General features: G+C 41.0%; 1 protein-coding gene across 2 annotated transcripts; it reads right to left on the minus strand.

Annotated features, from left to right (window-relative positions):
- On the minus strand, positions 1–23163 carry IP6K2 (inositol hexakisphosphate kinase 2). Of its 2 annotated transcripts, none has more exons than XM_074914250.1 (6): positions 23082–23163; positions 7046–7343; positions 4714–4936; positions 3684–3859; positions 2203–2378; positions 1–785 (listed from the first exon to the last, which is right to left on the minus strand). In XM_074914250.1, exons 2-6 carry the CDS (start codon positions 7245–7247, stop codon positions 288–290), a joined length of 1275 nt encoding a protein of 424 aa, XP_074770351.1. In that variant the 5' UTR covers positions 7248–7343; positions 23082–23163; the 3' UTR covers positions 1–287. The 2 variants fall into 2 exon arrangements, with proteins under 2 accessions (XP_074770351.1, XP_074770352.1); XM_074914251.1 differs by lacking the exon at positions 23082–23163 and adding an exon at positions 22887–23062.
- Between the last annotated feature and the right edge of the window lie 347 nt (positions 23164–23510).

Raw genomic sequence — 23510 nt, forward strand, 5'->3', positions numbered from 1 at the left:
TTACAATGAACAAAAAGAATTTTATTGGAACGTATACACACAGGGATAACAGAGGTATCTGAGTAATCAAATATGGAATGTTTAAGAAAGTTAAAATAAATAAGGATACCAAGTTTTGTCAGTGCTAGGTCCAGCACCAATATAAGTAAATGCCCTCTGAACAAGTCTGACTCTGACAGGACCATCCCTGCAGAGCCTGTAAAGATTCCTACCACCAGAAAGTGGCCAATAATTTTGGAATACAAAGAGTCACAATAGTGCCTTCTACTGATATGCATTCACACTGTTTATTCACTACTTTCGTCTCTTATTTCTTTAATAATATCTATTAAATTCTGAAGTCCAAAAACATAACCCGTGTCTTGGCCCTCATGCACCACACTATCTTCTCCATAGTACTTGCATGTTGTGTGGGCAAAGTCTATCATACGGACATCCACAGTACTAGCAGTTGGTTTGTAGGCATATGCTCCTGCTGACTCATCTGAAGACTCCTCTGAAAGGTCCTCTAAGTCCTCTGGGTCTGAGTCGACAGAAACTTCCTGCCTTTCCTTTCCATCATAAATGATCAGCAAGGAGCTTGAATAGAAGCGGTAAGACTCCTGTTTCTCTAGGACAGACTTGAGTTCAGTCAGTTTTTTAATAACAGATTCAAAGAGTTCCCTGCGCAGGTATTTGCCATTATGAAAGAACTGGTAAAGTGCTTCTTTAAATCCTTGAACTGAGAGTTTTCTTCCATGGTATTTATTCATGAACATCAGCTGGCCAGTGCCTGCCTGGTAGACCTGCATATACAAACACACAAGACAAAAGGAATAGTTAAAATTGCTAGTAATACTGACTCAAAACCTTGAAGAACAACAAAAAAAGACATGCTACAGAAAGCTTTTACAAGACAACATACTACTCTCTTAAAATTGCTTTTGCACAGTTACAGAAACTGTGAACAACAGATCCAGCAGTGTCTGTGGAACTCACAAGCACGGAGGAAATGGAAAATTCCTTCAGTTTAGATTTGAGCTTTCCCACCGGGAATGTAATAATGAGGAGTTTAAGTGAGATTAGGAAAGCTGCTGCCTCAAAAGTCAAGCTACAACTTGTACCACAGCCACTCATCCAGCTCATTACCTGTCTCTGCTCTCTGGCATACCAGTTGACTCCCAGAATGCTGAGCTCTAACTGACAGCAAACATTCCTATATAAAACTAAGGTGTGCCCCATAATCCTCTGTACTTAAAGAAGTCAGAGGTGCTCCTGCAGGATGATTCCTTCCTATAGGAGAGGAGCCTATACACCACACAGCTTGATAATGCTTAGACATCTGGGTCAAGTAAGGACTACAGATGCCTCCAAAGTTCCTCCTGGTTTTCCAGCACAGGTCTATACTGGAAGGTGAACAATGAACAGGCCCTGCTCAAATCCCAGCACACTCTGGTTAGAAATGCAGCTCCCACACTTCCATTTCTGCCTTGTGCTTTTCTCCGAAGTTAAAGAGTGAGCCAAACACCGAACATGCCAATAGTCATGTTGTGGAACAAGTCCTAGCAAACACTGCTGGCATTCCTGGAATCTACTGGATGGGAGGAGAGAGGCTTCGGAAAAGACTCAAATACAAACAAGTTGTTTCTCATTTGTTACTCCAGGAATACAGAAACAAGTAAACAAAAAATTCAGGTGAAAGTCCACGCAACTCTATCTCCTTATTTGACCATGAGTCTTATCACATTTACCAAGCCACTTCTTGTCTGCACTTTGCAACAAGTCTCCTTTAAGCAGTGGAAGATTTGTAGCTTTTCAGCATCTGTAAGACAGAACTGATTGCTTCTTAATATTCTGGCAAATTTCCACATGCTTTATTCAGAACACATGTACTGGCAGACCTTCCTTTCAACTGTTTCCTACAGTATCTTGAAATCTTAATCAAATCAGTATTTTTACTACACAGTTTTGCTTTGCTGTTATTGTGCAGGAGACTGTTTTTGTGCTCAGAGAGTGATTCACTGATGCAGAACACATGCCGCAGGTTGCTCCTGCAGATGGTGCCAACCAGTGATAGCCAAAAGCCTCGTTCCCCATACTGAAGGAAATGAAGCACAGCATCTCAAGGGCAGCAGCACATGGGACGACTATGTAAGCCAAAAATGCCAATAACAGAAATGGGTGCAAGTCTGGTGCCCTACACATAATTAGTTCTCCTCTCACCTGCATGCCACAAACTCGGACTCCAATAACAGCTGATGTACTCTGCTGACACTTGCGGATCTGATTAGCCTTCTTCTCTTCGGATGCATCATCTCCATGCTGTCGGGTTCCCATCTTAAGGTCCAACACACATGGTACTTCATACCGAGAGGTTAGGTTTTCCAGCAAAATGAATTCTGGTTAGTTAAGGAACAAGCTTCATCATGAGGAATACAGGTTTTAAAACCATTATCACGGATTTTATAGTGCTACAGTCTTAACTTTAAGCATACCCCAAACATGCCCGCTATACAGCAGCCTAACGAAAACTGCAGCTACATAAACCTGGCATAAAGCAGAGTGGATATCTAGTTCTAGTTTCACTGGGCTCTAGACAAGACAAGTGAATTTCCTCATTAAGAGGAAAAAAACCCAACCAGCATCATATAGAAATATAAACTGATGGTTGACTTGGGAATTATGAAGTATTTCCTGCCTAGCAAGAGGATTTTTTTTTTTTCCAGGAAGTTAAGACTTTGTGTGCTTCAGTTACCATTCAAAACCAGTGAACGATTTTCATAGCATCTCTGTAACACAGAAGTTAAAAAGCTCTTCAGAACATTTGTAGTAATACTGTTCCAGAGATATCACACACTTTTACTTAGGTAATTTAATAATCATCTACAGTGAAATGGTGAGGATACCAGGCATGAAATGCTTTCTGTTGTTTTAAACAGTTTATTAGTCAGTGATACTCTAGCAATCCATTCACCAAAACTCCTCTCACGAGGAATTTGTTTAGTATACAGATCTTCATATTTTTGCAGGATATATCAGTTGCATCCAAGCCTGCATACAGTTAAGATTTTTTCCACAGAATGCCCAGGGTGGATGATGTTTGCCTACAGTTCCATAGCCCAAAAGCAGTGTGCTGCACTCTCATGGATTTGGTCACTTCTTGCATTTCTCATGCTCCAATCCTACACAACAGTTTATATTCGGCTTTTCTTTATCAAAAAGGTTCCCTACAAAGAGACTACAAGAAGCAGACAACTCCAGGCAGTGGAAGATCCTCTATATTTAGAAAGTTACTGAAGAGGCGAAGATTACCCTAGTTTTTAAGATCACCAATATCAAAACCAGTAACAAAGTGACAGAACCCTTCTCCTTTGAAAGCTTTCCTTAGTAAACCTTTTTTTTTTTTTTGTGGTGAATCCCAAACACATTATGTTGTAAAACCTGTCCACTAACTAATCCACAATTTGTAGACTGGAATTAAGTTATGTGAATTTCCTAGCCTAACAACTTTATGACATGCCGGAAAAGCCCATATTCTGGAAAGTGCTGGCAATCCCTTCAAAGTCACCATATAAATCATGGCTTCAGAGTCTCTCTGGATTGCAGTTAAGCCTGTTATGTACTTTTATCTGGCACGTTCAAGAAATAAAAAAAGCAGAGCCCTACTCATTCCATTGTTATGAGGTATTTTCAGGAAAGGATACTATATTGATTCCGGTGTTTTGCATTTTCCTTCATCCGCTGTAACTGCTGCTGGTGACACTTCATGCTCCACGGATTATGGTGTTTAAACTGTGAACTGACATTTCCTTTTTTCTCTACAGTATAATACAAGACTTCAGATTTCTTCAGCCACTCAAATTCTTCCTCCAATTTGTGACTAGTAAACAGAACAAAGCAGCAAATTAGAAGCCAAGTAGAAAAATAAGCACTTTAAAGGGGTTGTCAGTGGATTTAACTTTACGAATTATTTTGCTGAGCTTCACTAACAGCAAGCATAAGCTTTATTTTGCTTTCTGTACAAATGAACAAGTTGCCCATCAGTAATATTTCAACTTTTAAAAAGCTACTTCCATATACTAATATAAATTAGCATATAGCCAAGTATGTCACAAAACATTTAATAATTATATATTCTTTGCCTGTGTGAATTACTTTCACAGAAGTAATGCAAGAAGCAGCAATATGCTTTAAGATTTATCCTTTGCTAAGGTCACTGTTTTTAGCACAATACATCACAGCTCACAGTTTACAGTGGGCACAATTAACAAATGAATGAGGGGAAAAATGTCACTAAAAAGGATAAAGCAGGATTCCTATATAAGTATGCCATACATAGAAACACTGAAATAATTTTTTGGGTTTGTTTTGGTTCTGGGGTTTTTTTCAACTATTGTGCTTTTGCAGGTGGGGTTTAGGTTGGTTTTGGTTGGGTTGTTTTGGGGTTTTTTTTCAGAGCCTTCAAAAATAACATTGGGAAACATTTTTCAATTGACCAGAGAGGGAAAAAAAAACACCCACTTAACATGTTACTGGGCTGAGGACATACTAGTTTCACTACTGAACCTGTCTGCACTGCAGAGGTCAGGAAAAACAAAAGAAACAAGAGAAGAAAAGAAAATGAAAGTTGAGTTCTAGAGAATTCTCTGGAATTCTGGAGACCAGATCCTAATCTGGCAGTAAAAAATGTTATGCATCAACACTCCACATTCCAGTTCCTCCTATTAAACTTACCTTTTCATTTTTTCCTCTTTCCTGTGCTGTCGGACCCATTCCTTAGATATCTTCTCATTTTCTAACAACATTGTCTTTTTGTTAGTCCATCGCAACAGCTTACTTTTGGGTTCACAGTCAGAATTATCTAAGTTTTCTAGGTTATCGTGGTCCCCATTTAATGGATATGCTATTAGACATAAGTTTCCATCTTCATCCTCTTCAAAGCTCACCGACACCACACCTAAAGAGAGAGAGAGGATGCAGACAGTTATGAATTGCTGAAGTGACAAGCAAGCCTTTTAGAATGCATGATTTTACACTAAGAATATAGCAACTTTTGTTTTTTTCTCTTACCCTGGTCCTTAGTTTCTATCTTGCCACAGGCCAAACCTCATCTGCCAACCTAACAAATATCAAAAGACCTAGACAAAAATGACACCTCACAAAAGACAATTTATCATATTGACAAAACAACAATACAAAAGTTTTTTTTCTCTCTCTGATGCAGTCAAGTAAGAATCAAATAATAACAGGAGACAATTTCAATTAATAAAGGTTTTTATTAATTTTAAAAAACCTGACTGGTCTGACCCTAAGTGAGATGTAAAACATTTGTTAACATCTTGCAGTGAAAAGTGACCTGCACAAAAAAACCCCTCACACCAAAAGCTTTAAGTTTTGCATGACAGCAAAGCAAAAAGCACTTATCCAAACAAGACTTGGTTAATAGATCCCCAGGGGAAAGGAAAGATTTGCCAGTAGAGCAAAACAAGGAAAATGTCACATTACAACAGAAACTAGTCCAAAAGCTTCCACTTAGAATCACCACGTTTAATTATACATTTTCTTCTCCTTTCTGGAATATATTTTATTGATATTGGTTATGCAGCAATCTTGTGAAATAACAAAAATGCAATACAAAACAAATCTGTTTGTGGTACAGAAACATGGTGAACCTTGAAAGCATTTTTTTTTCTCATCCTCCCCTCAAGAATCTTTAGAGCACTGCATTTAAGAGTCTTAGTGGAGCACTCAATGCTACATTAGCAAGTTTCAGTGTTTAATGAAGAAGTCATAATTTAATTTTTATTTTCAGTCCTCTCTCTTTATTCTCAAATCAATCAGTCTGCACAGTTCTTGCAGCTCATCACTAGGCCAGAGGGGAGAGGTCTCGTCGAGAGATTAGCACTTCTGAGCTGGGCAGGCGGCTCCGAGACCTGCTGGGGCAGGGAGCAAAGCAGCTCTGCCTGACAGTCCTGCTGCCACAAAGGAAAGGACAACAGGAAAAAAGGGGGGAGCCGGCTAGCAAGTGACCTTTGGATTTATCCTGGAAAAAAATAACAGAGATGGACCAAGTGAGGCCCCTTACCCCTAAATCCCTCCCCACACTCCCCAAAAAGCCACATACACTAGTACAATTGTTCTATTACATTGTGAGTAGTATCATTCAAAGATGACATTTTCTTCCAGTCCAACAGAACTTGCAGTTAGATGTGTCAAAAAGTCTCTGTAAGGGTGCAGGGAGTATTAACTTTTGAACCATCTCCTCTGAAGTCTTCTGCCAGTTTCACAAACAATATGCAAAACTTCATCACCCTTATGGTCGTTAAAATCAATGTGCTTTAAAAAAGCAACTCCATTTTAAAAAGTGCTTCAGACATATTATTTATTAATCACCAGTCAGCAGTTGGATGGAATAGTGAAGAGAAAAAGTGTTTCTGTTAACTAGTGCAATTTTTAGGAGAACTGGAATTTCCACTCCTACATAACATCTGACTCAGCCTCATCACGGTTACTTGATCCTTGCCTACCTAAATGCCATGAATTTTCATTTCCTTAATGGCAAAAACAACACTGGAAATATTCAACAAGACACCTTACTGGCATGTATTTATTGTGATCAAAATGAGAGAGTCAGAGAGAAATCCAACAACAAGAGCAACCACAACTAAGCTTACACAAAACACTGTCAACCAATCTTAACAAATCCCTGTAAACAAACATTAAACAAATGGCAAAAAAAGTAGAAATCCAAAAAAAAAAAAAAGCAGCAGAGAATTACTGAAAACATTCATACGCTCTTAGCTACTTACCGTGCCTAAGGGAGATACATGGGCTATCACCAGCAGAGCTGCTCTACTCTAATGCTGTTAGTCAGCCCAAACACCAACTTGGCAAGCATTTCCACCCTGCATCTCCACAGCCTGCCTCAGACAACATCAAAATACATGAAAAGAAAACCCTAAAATCTCTTCCACACAGAAGAGATTTCAGAGATAACAGAGAGCACAGCACACTTGTATTTACAGAAGGAAAAAGCCCAACCCCATCCTAAGGTTTGGCAACTTACCCTCATATTGCGGAGTGAATTTACGCATTTCTGTTGGGAGAGTCTCATAGAACTGGTGTTCCCTCTGAATAAGGGGTTTACAAATGGTCTTGTCATTAAACCGGAGGACACAGGAGTGTCCTCCAACCTGGTGGACAAAAGGCTCGAGCAGGACTCCCTTGGAATAGTGCTCCACTTCCATAGCTCCAAATGCTGGGCTCATCCTTGTAGCACATTAGACAGAGGGCGGCGACAGTAGTGTAGGCAGTTTAGAGCCAGAAGCCTCCGAGTCCTGAAGGTGTTTATTCGATTCAAAAGTCTGTTAAAACAAACACAAGAGAGCGCCGGGCCGTCAGTGCCCCCGCACGCTGGGGCCTGGGTGAGCAAGGCCGAGAGCCGCTGTCGCGCGGTGTCGCTAACACAGCCGGCCGCGAAGGCTCCGCCGCGGGGAGCCGAGCTGGGGGGAGCCGAGCCGGGGGGAGCGGAGGGGGGAGCGGAGCGGACGCCGCTCGCTTCACGGAGGCGGCCGACTGCGGACGCGCGCAGAGCGCAGCCAGGCAAGCACGCCGCGGACACGCCCTCCGGCGCGCCACAACCAATAGGAGCCTCCGCGCGGCGGGACGGACAGCCCCGCAGGGCGCCCGCTCGCGCATGCGCACCGGCGGCGCTGGGCAGAGGGCGAGTACCGCTAAAACTCCTGACTTTTTTTTTTTCCTTTTTAAATTAAAAATTATTGATGGTAAGTCCTGGCGAGTTCTACCGCAAGTTACACCTAACGCCCTCCAGCGTCCGTTCAGAGCCAGACGCACCAGCGTTCCCAGCGATCCCTCCCGCCCCCGCGCTGAAGGTTACCAGCACACTGCCCAGGCCGGCCACAGAAATTCCTAATTAAAACCAAGTTTACAATTCCCCCCTTCCAGTCAAGGGCAGCAATCACAGAAACCTGCCGAGGTCCAGACTGAACACTTATTTCACTGGTTTACTCACCACAACATGTCAGATATTTAAAATATTACACAGATACTAACTTTTCAGATGAAAAACAACGCTGAAGCCGTTTTCCAAGAACGAACTTTTGCGTAAATACAGCAGAAGGCCAAGTGTTTCATGCCATCTGCATCCAGAGGATCTGCTGCCGTACCCCTGTGACTACACACTGCTCAGTTTTGGCCAGTCTCCAGTTTCATGCAACTTGCACTTGAATTTACAATTAAAGGAGCAAAGCTAAAACACAAAACATGACTCTCTTGCTCTCTACCTTCCGGTAAATTTTTAAGACGAGTTGCTCTAATTTTAGACCTGAGCTTTAATGATTAACATTTTGCAGCCAAAATCAACCTCATACTTATTTTGGTTCAAGATCATTACACGAACAATAATGCACTTAATTCAAAGAGACTACAAAGTGTTCTAGGTCACAGGTCTATTTTTATTTGTCCTCCTTAGATATTTAACAGCTTTACATTAACTGGAAAAGCAGAGACCCACGGGCTTAAAGCAGCGGCTCTAACAACTACAGACACCTACAGCATGCCCTGTACGTAATGGCATTGATTGAATTAAACTAAAGTGTTTAAAGAAACAACATATCGATCAACTGAACTCCATCTCCTGTAATGTTTACCTGCACCTAAGGATAATAGATCGATAGAGGTTTTTACTCACTACACATCAGTTGGCTTTTTTCCACTCTCCTTTCTTTCCAGAGCCTTAGCTGACAGAAAGTTACCAGCTTTTTTTTTAAGTGCATTATTTAATACAGAAAACAATACTCAGGCTCTCTCTGCAAGAATATGTAAAATTGAATCTGGAATAATATTTCCCACAAACAATACTCTCTTCTGATATTCTATTTTAAGATTAGAGTAAAACCAGTAAACTTTCCATCTCTATTTGCACTACTTTCCTAGTATTTTTCACAATGCAGCTACTGCATCCCCAGAGAAGTTTCTCATCGACCTCAACATCAACAGCTTGACAACGTGAAGACACACAGGTAAACCGCTGCCTGTTCCACGCAGGACACAAGCCAGTTCCAAAAGCCTATTTAACTACGACCAAGCAGAGCCGCGCTGTGGTGCCCAGGCCTGACCTGGAGCACAGGGCGGCACAACCCGTCCCGCAACCGCCGCCGGCAGAAGGTGGCACTGTTAGTGCTTTAGTCACAGATCGGTTCGACGGCTCCCCACAGTACCACCCACACCACTCAGGGCCATGCTACTCCTCACGTAAGGCTCGACTGTAAGGCGGCTTACCAGCAGGTATGTAACATACCTCCACCTTTCCCCAAACGCACACCTAGCAAGCAACATCAGCTCCCGGGTAAGTTGTTCCTTCCATTTCCTATTAGAGAAATCTTAAGTCTGTATAACGCACCAGTAATTTTACAAGTCTCAAAAGTTTTCATCTGGATTTCCCAGAGCCAACAATGTCTCCAGTCTTCTGGAATTTCCCAGGAAAAACTAGAAGAGTGCTGACTTTCACTGGGAGGCACAGTTACATAGGGACATGATCTTGTGGTGACAAAGCTTTGCACTGGCACAGCCACTTTTAACAGCATCACAGTACATCAGCATTACAGGAGTCACCCTTTCCAAAACAGCATTACCATCCCGTGGCTGCCTTCCTAATTACACTGATGCAGAGACACTGACTGGGAGCTGCAGCATTTGAAACTGAGAAAGCACCTTGCAACATCCCTTAACCTCAAACACCTCATTAGTCCTAGTCCTACTGCATCAGTTGCATCAGGAGTTAAACCTACAAATGTTTACGCTATAGAAATGACTAGCAAAAAGAACCTCCAACACAGACAGTGCCCAACACCTTGTTTACCCAACACATCTCCAGGGAGCTCATTAGTAGCAGCTCAACTTGTTTGCTTTCATATATACCCAAGTGGTCTGGACAATACTTGCATGTGGTGCACCACATTCACTCATCAATGGAAATGCCAAAGCACAATTGGACAAGACTACTCACACTACTGTTTCCTGAAAAAGTAAGATCTGGCAGCACATCACACAGTCTAATTTCCCATTGGAGGGATAACAAAGCAAGGTTTTCATAGCTCTGATATTATAAAAGTATCAGTTATTAAATGTTTAGGTTGTTAGGGGTTTTTAAAGAGAGAAATATTAGAAACGTCTATACCTAGTCGAACACAGTGTATCCAGTCTGCATGACCACAAGGCAAATGTGAATCTGCCAGAGATAAAAGGGGAAACTCACGCAAGTGAAGATCGAGTTTACTGTGCCTGCATTACACTAAGCTCCCCTCCTGTTTCTATCTTCCAAAACCACAGCACAACTCCCACACGTTCTGCTCCTACTATGAGATTTCTGTAGTATGTGGTCCTGCTGAAAAGGCTGTAATACAGCTATGTAGTGTAGAGCTGTGTGCAAGAGGACTGCTGAAAAGTGTCAGCAAGGAGTTCCTTGCTATAAAGCCTTTAACCAAGCTCTTTCATTGTGCAAAGCAATTTACTGCATTCTTATAAACCTATAATGCATATATGATTTGAATAGAGCAACAGTGCTCAAGAAGGCAGCAGCAAGCCCACACAATCTTGTCAGTAATTTATATTTTAATGAATCCAGGTTTTAGTTTGCACTTTGAACAATTAATGTGTTTTAGCCTGTCAAGATAAACAGCGCTTATTTACCTAGTATATTGTTTGCTTTCAGCCAATGGAGTTGTTCTCACTCATAAAAAAAAAAAATCTGAGTAAGATCTTAATGGTTTTTTTGCTGCATGCTTTAACATTACCACTACAAACAATCAGGATTTGTTTGTCATTCTGGCTCTACTTAATATTGCGAATCTTGCCACTTAGATTAACAGGATCCAAAGCACAACTGCCCTGCCCATCAGAAATGCTTTGCACTGTTTCATTTATAAATAGCTTACTTCCATAAACACCTTACTTCCATAAACAACCTCATAAGTATGGTTGCACTTTCTCAGAAATAAAAACTTTGACCTAAGACCAACAGCTTCAAGTGGCACTGTTGTTGACCAGCGTAAGCACAATGCAGTTCTTCACTGCCTATCCTCTGATCCTACACTCGGTTTGTTTTCAATGTTCTTGAGCAAGAAAAAGCACAAAACAGCTGTTTTTAGGCAGTTTTCCCAGATACCAAACACAGGCTCAGTGTACCCTGCCCTTTTCCTCCTACGTGCTTTTAAGTGCCTTTAGCCAAGATCTTTTTTTCAAAGGACACATCAGCCAAAAAAAGTAGATGTACTATTCCTTCACGTGTCAAGCATTTTAAAAGAAAAATCTGACATGGAAACAAGTAAAAACTTGTCTAGACATAATAACAATAGCTTAAGCAATGTCATTCTTACAGTAAACAGCAGATGATGTTTAAAATCCAAATCTGTAAAAGAGAAGTGGCACTTCAGACATTTTATTGGCATTCACATGTGACAGTGACCATCAAAAGAATACTGCAATGCACTCATGTATTCAGACTTTTAATATTAATCTCAGGTGACAGCGTTCTTTGGAAGGCATTTCATGTCATTACCAATTCTCGACTTAGTCCCACACATAATTGCATTAACGAACACATCCTCTAGAGAGCACAGCTCTCAATTAAACAGCAGCTCATTCCTTCATAACAATCTCAAAAATAACACCTTTCCAAAACTTTGTTAATAGTAGAATTACTGATACAGAGCTGCCCTACTAACCAATCTGTTAAAACTGGGTTCTGTCAAGTGTAGGCTTTTACTTTGGGTGGTCAATAACTGTAGCTCCAAATAGCCATAAATCAGCTTTAGAGTGACAGAAATAGCAAGGCAGAAAAGCTTTCTGCCTGTCCTTTTCTCAGTTCACTGGGTAGTGCGAAGAGGAAGCTGATGGGTGGGATAGCTACCTGCAGACCTGCTCCAGGACTCCATAACCCTCCTGAATCGAAACTAAGCTCCTTCCCAAGGTTCCAAGGAAACAGAGGAATGGCACAGTCAGCCAACAGGAGAAAAAATAAAGAGTATTAGTGACCCAGTGGAGAAGTCAAAAAGAAAGCCACTTCAACACAAAAAATAGGAAGAAATGAGTAACAGCTGAGAAAGGACTAATATCAATGTGGAAAGTGGCATGATTGTGAGAGCCCACCACCTGTTTCATGCACAAATTGAAAAGGTACATCAGGTCTGAGTTGGTAAGTCATTACAATGCTCACAAAGAACAACCCTTCACAACTGCAGCAGAATAAACACACTTTAAGAACCTACAGTACACCTATCAAACTGGAATAGTTATGGGAATTTTATATGTACTTACATGACCAAGCTACATGTTCTGTTACTAGTATTCTGTTACTTTACAAATAGCAAGTTACATTCCTTGAATCAAGGAACTACAAAGCAGAGGATCCAACATCAGAATATTAAAAATATTAGATATGTTAAATAGGCCCAGGCTCAAAGTTCTTGCAAAACTTGTGATGCCTTTTGATAAAAACCAATGCCATTCCTCCACACATAACACTATTTTATTAGCAAATTTGCCCAGTCTAACATTGTAAACAAACTGCTTCTAACACTCACTTCAGCTGCTGCTTGGCTGATGAAGTAAAGTTACTCTGGTGTGCTCTGCTCCAGAAGTCCTTGAGACTAGAATGGAGATACTAAATCCTCTAGTGTCTAGTCAGCTGCCTTCAAAGAGTATCAGAGATATATAATTACATTTTTAAAGATGAACTGCATATAGATTAGGGAGGAAACCCTCTACAATGGATGTTTCTCATTCTTAATGGACAAAAGACCACTGCATTAATTTATCACAACTGTTTTAATTGATTCCTTACTTGGAGGATGTATTATACATCTAAATGAAATGCAAGTCCCACACTAGGATGCTTCTGAAGCCTCCTATATCTTCAGTAGTAACAACTTAACTAAATTTAAGCAATAAAAGCTATAGTTTCTAACTTTTTCTCTCATTAAGGTAGAAATGCAGAACATGTGTAATAATGTACTCACATGAATCCTATGGTTTTGGAAAAAGCCTAAGAGAAGCCTGAAATTCTACATGATTGAAGGAAGCAAACACTTACTTTATTCTGATAACTAATTTTAAAGAAAAAGTTTATCTTCAGTACAAGAGTACATTGACATTGTTGATCTTCAGCTTAAAACAGTCCCCTAAACAGTAAGTAAAGCAAATTTCATACAGGAGACTTAATAGCTTTCAACATCATGGAGAGAAGAGGGGCAGTTCCACAGCATCAAGTGGGGGAAGGACATCACACAGGTAAGCATATTGCTTTTTAGTCCTCTGATTTTTGGTTTTCTCTAAATGTAGGAACAAAATACGACACAAGGTAGCAACATGCTGTAGCTCTTTGCAACATTCACTAACAAAGTTGGCTATTGTCTAGAAATACACAGACCCATAAAGTATTGAACATACTTGAAAAGAAAAGAGTAGGAAGAAAGCCCTTCTTTTTTGTTAAGTATAACTGTAAACCAAGTGGCTGTGATAGAAAAAAAAAAGATGCTGAGCTGTAAGTTTCTACACAAGTCAAGGTTATTTAAGCTCTTCTACAGCAAATCAATGTAATGATCATTATTAAGTTATCTCCACATGACTTGTACTCAGATATGAGTAAGCATGAGGTTTTGTAAAAATACCCAGCAGGAAGACTTGCAAATCCAAGAGTAAAATACCAACTCCTCCACACCTACATATTGAGACTACACGTGCATTTCTTTTCCAAGGAGAAATACTTTTGCTATAGCCTTCACTGGTAAATCATGAGGGTGATGGGAGTCAGGCACAGTAGTTATGAGTCTATCATAACCACCTACAGATACAACAAGCCTAAAAAGAGTACATTCTTCTTGGTGAATGTAGGGTGCCTTGGCTAGACCAATAAAAGAAACCACCTGTGCTTGTTAAAAGTGCTGATATTCTCTCTGTCCTTATTAAATGGCTGGTAATTGCAGCACCACATAACTTCTCCAGTTAAGAAGGAAAAAAAAAATCCTTGAATGAATTTACTTAATCACAAAAAACAGACTGACTCTAGGAACCCTGAATAACACATGAACTCATGCACAAAGTTTCTACAAAACATGTTTGCAAAACTCTTTGGGAATGTGACAGAGCTAACTGGATAGCAGTCTTGGCCCATCAAGGTAGAATGCTAATCCTATTTTTAACATTAGACTGTGAACAAAAGATTCCCAGCAAGAAAGAACACATGCTTATTATTGGGTAGAAAGTATCTATTCATCAGTTCAATAAATTAAAGCAACAGCCCTTATCCTCCTCCACACCCATTACAGGAACTCCCTGTATCAAGTTGTATACATTTTCCTTGCTGTATTATTGGAGGAATTTGACAATAAAATTGAGTAACATCCACTGGGATTAGATTTTAAGAAAATTCTATGCTCTGTGCCAGAGCTCATTTATCACTGGCACATGACAAGCCAAACAGAGCTGAAATAGTATTTAGGGTTTTTTTAAAATGTTCCCAACATTTTGGTAAACATTTAACATCTCTTCAAAACCACTAAATAATTTTTTAAAAATTCTTAGGCAGTTTAAAACTACAGAAAAAACATTCTGAAATGCCCTAGGTTATTCTGAGGGCCTCAGGTCAGAGATGTTACACCTAAAGGTACAACTTCTCCAGATCTTTTTTCCCCTCCACTGAAAGAGAGGAAGGACAGTGCAACACTGGCTACAATGGCAAAGGACTCCCAAGTGCTACATTTAAGGTCCTGTTCTGCTATGAACTTCTCAAGACTGTAAGCCAGCACCCTTAGAAATCCTTTTCTTTGTAAAAAGAGCATCAGGCCTTTTCTATCTAGTAAGAATTTTGTCTATAATATAGAAATGAATACTATGCACTGAGATGCTCAAAAATGTATAGAAAGATGCACTCTCAGCACAAACCTTTTTTTTTAAAACTAGCAACATGTTTATGCTATCTCCTTTTACTTGCTAAACATGGAGTTAATAGTTTTGTCTTCCTTTAAATATAACTCAAAGAGACCAGTAGTTACTATGAGAAATAAACACTATCATACAGGTTAAGACATTTATTTACACCTGTAAATTTAACACTACAGCTGAAGAGCCACCTCTTGTAGCAAATACCAAAAAGACTTTTGAATACAAGTTTTACAGATTAAACTGAGAAATACAGAACATTAAGCACAACATATCAAGGGAGCAAACTATAAACAAAAAAATCTGAAGTTGTGTTATGTTCTGTTATTGTTCTTCATACACAGTCATTACCCCTATCTTCCTTAAACCAGCTCTACATTACCAGGAGAAACCCAGTTCCCTAATCCTTTTGTCCGGGAAAGCCAGGCAAGTAACCAAGGTGGTCTCCAAGAGCTTCTAGCTTTCTCTTAACAGAAGCATGCAGAGCAGACCCTCAGTTGCAATTTCTTAAACCTCAGTGAGGAGGTTATGTACTCAGTACAACTAATATTTCAAGATTCCAAAGACAAACAGCTTTCCCTACACTATTCGTCATCTGTAAATTTAAGAGCCACCTACACAAAGCACTGGAGAAATGCCAGCGTTTTACTTCTCAAGTAAAGCTATTTTATCTGCCTAGAACTAAAATAAAGCCAAGTTACAGGTTACTAAGCATATTCAGCCAGAAAAGAGCATGCAGTTCTGTCCCATGCAGTTTTTTCCTGGGATTGTGTAATTTAAGAACTAGCCTCTTTTCCAAGTAAAAATGCCATGGAAACTTAAGAAACCCGAACCACCAAAACTAAGCTACTTAAACTTCCTATTTAGAAACTGATCCATCTTAAAACAGTATCTGGCACCAGCAGCTAAAAAGACCAGTTGCTACAAAAAGACAATACTGCTCTTTGTTGTTGAGAAACCAAAAGAGCACTCAGCTTTTAATCTTCTGAAAATATGACAGCAAGAGCTAAATTGTGTGGATTACACACATGAAAGTGTTATTCAAGATACCAAAACCCCCAGAAATTCCAACATTAAGATCAAAATAAATCCAAGGCCATGCATTTCACATTACCATGAATTTAGCAGTCTGGGAATGATATTTCTAGGCACTCAATAAAAGAACATGGTATCTTTGTGAACTGGCCCTTGATTTGTGACCAATTTGCCATATACAAGAAGTTGCTCAAGAGGACAACTCTCAAGTCTTGTTCAAAGATCACATTAAATTAACTACACAAAGCTCTTCTCTATCTGTATTCCCTTCAGAAATCCTAGTCCCTAATACTTTTTAAACCATAAGCGCTAGTGGCCTACAGGACAAGATTGTTAAATTTAAGCTTAGATGCCAAAATCCTACAATCCAGTCTAACTCCTTAAGCAAAAATTTCCAGAGGAGCACAAAGTAAAGATAATCTATAAACAAACTATTACAGGAAGAATGGTGCCCAAAATGCAGTTATATATTTTGTGCATCCCATTTATGTGTATATTCATCTATACCATCAACATACTGCAAATGAAGATATTTACTAACTTTTTGTAGAAAATAGTTAAAAAGTAGCCCAGAAGGAGAGAGTCAGAGTTGACATGCCCATCCATTCACATTTTTAACTAATTCTTCAAGTGCAGGTTCTGAAACTTTACTTCTGATGATCATGATAGATGAAGTTTTTGCTCCAGGATAGCTCAAGTTCATAAGATGCATTTAACATATCTTTTAAAATTGTATTTCTGTTTCAAAACTTTTCAAACTACTGAAAACACATCTTAAATCAGGTAACACAACACAGACTTGCATCTTAAAAGGAAAAGTTTGTATGATTCAGTGACTTCTGCATGCTCTTTCCCTAGAAAGAGTTAGGATCCAGTTATTTTCCTAAAACCTTGACCGTATAGCTCGTTCCAAGATGACTGAGCAACTACAGAAGTTTAAACCCCCAAAACATTAAAAAAATAATTTCACTGTGCTTCTTGCTAAACTGCAGCAGACTGGACTTGAGCAAGTAAGAACAAGAGAGGAGTCTTACAAGACAGACTCTGATGTGGCACAACAAAACCAAAGGGAAGGTTGTGAATGCTTCTCCTGGTAAATGTAACTCATTACAAGCACAGTTTCTCCCCAGTAAAAGGGACAAGGACATTTTGTACAAGCACACCTGCACAGTACTTCAAAATGCCTTTTTTAAAAAATTATTATTTACGTATTTCATGTTTTATCTTTCAGTGATCTCATAGTACACCATCTGGGGCCAATTACAGGCTCACCATAATAATCACTGTCAAAGAACTAATCCATTTTAATCTCATACAGTTTACATATTCAAACAGCAGTAGAAACCACTTGAAAAAATTCTTATCAATTTCAGCAATCTATAAAAGGAAGCTTTCGCAGGAGCTTGGCTGTATTGCTCTCATCCCCCACAGGCTGAAATACATTTAATGATGCAAAAGAACCAGCTAGTCTTATTAGCCCTGGTAATGGGAAACAACTATAGTAAGTTAGTAAGCTAAGAAGTTTATTCCCTTAAATACATCTGTTGATGTACAGGCAATTTTTATACCAGCCAGTGACTCTACAGCACAAGCAAGTGTAGTCTGCACAACTAACCAAAAAGGGAAGACTCAGACAGGATGATTGCCAAAAACCTATTTTCTCTTCAAAAACCTGCAATATAGCACCACCATTCACACTGTGCTCACGTTCCAAATCTGTATTTCTGAAAAACAGCATAGTGTCAGGAAAAAAAATAAACCAAGAAGACAAGCTTATGAAAGATCATTTTATTTTTTGGAAGCAAACTGTGTGTAGTGAAGTTAAATCATTATTTGCACTTTAAAACAAGAAATAACCATTCAGAATTTATGTTTAAATAAATGAAAGGTTTTGTTTCAACAGAACAACTGGAAGACAGTCCTCCTCTCACCACACAACTCTCTGCAGTTCAATCAGCATTTACTTCATTTACCCCTCACCCTTGAGACTACTTATTTCCATGAATTCCGAAATGATTCTCCAAACCATTTTGTTCCATCCCCATCTAGAACTGTACCCTCAACTTCAATATTCATAGATGTATCTTCAAAAACTGACTGGATCTGTTAAGCTAGAATCAAATTTTTCTCCTTAAGTTAGCTTGAACAGATTCCCAGTTACAGTGCTAGTTATAGCCATATGAACCCACCAATTTAACTCCAGTTAAACTGAATCAACCTTCTGAAATAGCTAACACCTCAGAGACATCAAAATGATGCCTATCAGCAGTTTCACTTCTCATCTTTGTTCCAAAGAACTACATTAATCTAATTGACGTCACCATTAAAAAAAATCAACTGCCATCACATTATCCCCATCTATCCATAACACAAGGCAAATAAATTACTGTTCTTTTGGAAAAATATATGAAAAAGGAAAAGAGCAAATGTTAAAAGAAAGAGGTCATCTTCAATAAGCATGAACTTAGACAGCACTCACAATTCCTGATCAGGTTTCAGGCACTGCAGAAAATTTCTGCATCACAGCACTGCACAGCTATTTGGGTACACTCAAAGCCCTCTGTGCATCAAGAAAATAAATTCAACATTTTTGCTGCGTTCATTATAACAGAGATTGTCATAAACTCCTCAAACTTCTAAGCATGATTTTCTAGGGAATAATAGCCTAAATAATTGTATCTTCTGTCTTGAGCTTGTTCACTATAAATCTCAACAACATGGGTCATCACTAACCAGTTTCAGGAAGTCATTCAAATTTTTTTTTTTCTGTTCCTTTCAACTTTTTGGATGTCAACACAGCAGTACAGAAGACAGAGACCAAGTGAGGTAGTACAACTAAAAGGCTACTCCATGAATTCAGTACTAACCTGCTCTGTTTGGCTATTAACTGGCTGATGAGTGTGTACACAGCTCCAAACCAGCCACCACCTGTCCTGTCTCTTGCTCAACCATTCATCACGGCACATGCACAGTTTGTCTTCATAAAGCAAGACCTCAGTGGACAAAGCCATTTTATGCACAAGCCTTTCCTTTTCCAGTAAAACAATGCAAAACCGGGCACTAATTGGTTCCAACTATCTCAAATAGACAATCCTCCATATATACACACCAGCAATCCAGATGCAGGGTCAGCAAAGACAGCAGGTTAAGTATCTGATAACCAGTAGAGTGAATGAGTACTTTTCTGTATCTATTGCAAAGATTATCATTACTTTACATTAACACTGCCCACCTTTCTGAGACAGAGTCAGGACTCCAAAGACTACTGCAAAAGATTTCAGTGATGATTTCAAGCTCCTAAACATCTGATTAAACACAACCAATGTTAGACCTTCATTTGAAGAAACTATTTTGCTTGCATTTTGTCTTCCAGTATTTCAGACTTTGCAGGAGGAGAAATTTCTAGCTACTTACTGCACATCATATTGTGTCATACAGCTTTTATGCAAAAGGCAGGAAGAAAGAATTATTTTGAAACAATATCGTTATTATGAAAGGCCCAAAAATGACATTCTAATGAGATATGTCTAACAAAAGCTATGGAAATGCACATCTGCAGATATATCTTAAAACCCTAAACTGTGGCCTCTTAATATTTGAAAACTATCTCTATATTGTTTCAAAGATACAATAACCTTGGGCAAGAGAGAAAGCCAGATGAAAGAAATGGTGAGAGGAAAAATCCTCTCCCCGCAATGGAAAATTTTCATCTCTTCAAGCAAGGCAAAGAGATGCTCAGCCGGACCTGCGTTGCCTGGAGACCAACCGCAGCTTCTTGCCAACAGGGACAAGCTAAGCATCAGCAAATTCAACAACTGATAAGTGGATGAACTGAATGAGAGGTAGCAAGTTTTTTCCACACACCAGTGTAAAAACCTGATAGCTCTCAGATAATGGTTCTAGCTCATGTTCACTAGATACACAACAATTATTATGAATGTAAAATGTTAGCCTAATAAAGCTTCAAACTCCACTGTGCTTAGCTCTTACCTCCCCACACTTCTTGGTACAGCTAGAGCAGAGGAGCGCATTCAAGTCAAAATTTTTAGTCACAACTCGATTTCTGTGCTTTCAATCTTTTTGATGCAGTATCTAAACTTTTGGAATATGTTCCTACCCATTAAACAAGTTCTGTGTTTAAGCACTGGTGCAGAAATATTAAGGAAACCAATGAACTACATCAAAAAGGAAGAAGCTACACCTCAGCTTGGTATTAAAAACCACATCAAATCATGTTTCACTTCAAAACCCTGCCTTTGCCCCTAGCCGTTCCCATCCAAAGTGCAGCTCCCCAGGCAGGACAGCATCAGAGGTGTTACCAAGGAGACACTTGTTTTACCTATTGTGGATCTGCTCCCAACCTCGGGCAGGCACTGACTTGGCTGTGGGAGCAGTGCTCTTGACCCCCCCAGAGAAACACCTCGGCTGTCTCCAGATTTCCAAACACCATCAGATGAGAATGGTCAAAAGTAACTGACTTTTAATACCAGCTACTCCAGAATTTCCCCAGACCATATCAAATTCAATTCACTGGAAGTATTCAGATAGTAAAGAATTTAAGATTTTTAAGAGTGGCTTCTATTTAATTTATCCCTTTAGATACAACATCCTTGTGGGATTTATGTTGCTAATGAAGTAGGTCTTCCACCATCAACCTGACAGCATGCACTTGCCTGCCTCCACCTATTCCTAAACCAAAGGGGCAGAAATTTGTGTTCCTAGCACCACAGCTGACAGACTGAGACACCCTTTTAGTGGTCTTTTCTTATCCTTTGAAAAAAAACCCCATCCACTCCCTAGCTCATCAGAGAACAATTAAAGTACCACCATACCAGCGACCTGGCTGGAAGGCCATCCACTGACAGGCAGCAATAAGTTTCTTTCTTTAACATCTTTTCTCATCCTGTTTTTCCAAAACTGCAGGCCTGACAAATCCAAAGCCTTCTTGCAAGCAACTGGTAGGGAAAGAACTTTTGAGAGCATAAAACCCATCATTCATATGACTGACCACTACCCAGTTTTCCAGCTCCTTCTGAAATTACCATATGACATGGTTACAATGACTCTGATCTACCTTTTCTCAAGAAGAAACAGCAACGTAAAGCTTACCTTACTTGTATGATGAAAGTACCACAGACAAGATAACAGATTATTACTTCAGAAAGGTATAAACAGCAAGGACAGAAAAGGTAGGAAAATAAGCTTTTTAATTAAATGAATTAATATAAATTCATGAAAAGCTACCTGGCCAAGTTTAAGGTCTGAAATTTTTACAAACCAGTAAATATGAATGGCTGTAATCCTTCCCTGAAATCCCAGGAGACAGAGCACTTAAGATTATTCTTTTCTGAAGAAATTTTCCCGAATTCTGGAAGCTAAATTATTAAGTTCTTCCTCATTTAGTAACATAATCAAGAAAAAATTATAATAAGCTGGAAGATGCTAAACAGGCCAAAGGTAAACAAATGAATCAGTCCATTTAAAAAATACACATATTTGTGTGTGGATGCATGTGTAAATAAACCCAATTTCCATTCCTTAATGTTATCATAAATCCTGAAAATAGACAAGTTAATTTCAACTTAAAGACAATTTCACATTTTACAAATAGCTTTTATCTTATCTATAAGCAAAGATATGAGGAAAGATGACAATACTTATGCGTTTAAAAGCCAAAATAACCCTGACCTTGTTATTCTCAAGTGTCATATTTGACCTGTTCTGCTATTGTTTCACTGCTGCATGTTAAGTAATGACCAATAACACATCATCTGACTGAGAAGTTAAAACAAACTCACATTAGCTTTTATGTTCCAGAGCTAAACATTAAAGCAAAATTCTAATTACAGAATTTGACACAGAACTGCCCCCTTATATATTCATGAGTCTAAAAAAGCATATGGGCAGGGCACTGGATGCATTTCCAAAACACCTGAGTATATGGGACACATAAAGGCACTGTGTCAAAAAAATAAAACGACAGGCTAGAAGTAGAGGGCAATTAAATTCCAGCATATATCAGGAAAGATATCAGTGTTAAACAAGCATACTTTTCACAGTGGAATTAAGGCCAAGGACATATCAGGGTGTAACTACCAACAGGCTGTTATTCTATCAACAACGATAACAGTTATTTTCTTAAGTGGAATGCCGATTTCCAAAGCCTCAACTGTGTTTTTGTTTAAGAGCCCGAGGGCCGCAAGCCGCGTTAACAATGTATTATATATAAATCTGTGATGCTCAAACCAGCTGGTAACAAGACATCACCCAGTATTTCCGTTTTACACAGAAAAAGGTTATTGGTGAGCAGCACGTCCAATTATGCACCACATCCCGAAGGACCCTTTTTTCATTCTGTAATATTACCAAATGTATGAAACAGTCGTCAAACTGGCAGCACATCCATCACTCGGGCAAAACGGAAAACCAACGTCTTATGATTCACAGATGAGAACTGCTGAGTAACAGCAAGGGGCGACAACCAGCTCCGGGGTCACCTAGCCACGTAAGCCCGCATAACTGCGGCCCCTCCGCGCTGAGCGCGGGCCGGCGCTGCGGAAAGCCTCCCGCCCCGGTAACCCCCCCGCCGCGTCGCGGGGGAGGGCACGGCTCGGCAGGGAGCGCGATGCGGTGTGCCAACGGGGATGCTCCGTGAACGCCGTTGCCGTTGTCTCCCCACCTTCCCCGAACCCGGAACAAACCCGCATCTCCCGGGGTGATGCCAGGCCAGAGCCCTGTTCCCTCTCCGCCCGGGGGGGGGAAACCAGGACAGGCCCCCCCCCCCCCCCTTCCCGCTGAGCCCGGGCAACGCCCCTCCCCCTGCCGCCGCCACACGCCCGAGGCTGCTGCCGAGCATCCCCAGCGGTTAGCCGGGCAGCCGCCCACCCCCCGCCTCCGTCGGGCCAGGCACCTACCTCCCGCGGCGGGCGGGGCTGGGGCCTGCAGAGGCAGGGCCCCGCCGCGCCTCACACGCCAGCGGCAGCCCCCGGCCGCCCCCTCAGAGCCGACCGCCTCAGGGGAAGGGGAGGCCGCCAGCAGGTTCGCCAAGAGCCCGCGGCACCGGGCGGGCCAGCCGGCGGGCCCGGGGAGCGGCGGAACGCGCCCGTTACCTGCTGTTAGGCCAGCGCCGGCGGCGGCTTCGCCTCTTTTGTTCCTCAGACGTCAAAATGGCGGCGCGGCGCCGGCCCCCCCTCCACCCCCAACCGCACAACACGCCCCGCCCTCCCGCCTGCCTCCCTATTGGCTCGGCCCGTACCGCCGCGCGCTGATTGGGCGGCCGCCAGCGCCGCTGTTGCTAGGGGCGCCGGGCGCGGGGCAGGGGCGCCCCGGCGGGCTGGGGGCGCGCGGAGGAGCCGCCGTCCCCGGCAGTGCTCGGCCCCGCAGGGCCGCCCTGTCCCCGCTCCGCAGCCCCGCCTGGCTGCGCAGCCCTTCCACGGAAGCCACGGGGCCTGGGGAGCAGGACTGCGGGGAGAAACAGCCCCTCTGTGGCTCCTTGCCGCAGCCTCCCCCGCCTTGTCCCCTGTCTTGTCCCCAGGCTT

This window comes from Athene noctua, chromosome 10 (assembly GCF_965140245.1).
Source record: "Athene noctua chromosome 10, bAthNoc1.hap1.1, whole genome shotgun sequence".
Lineage (NCBI taxonomy): Eukaryota > Metazoa > Chordata > Aves > Strigiformes > Strigidae > Athene > Athene noctua.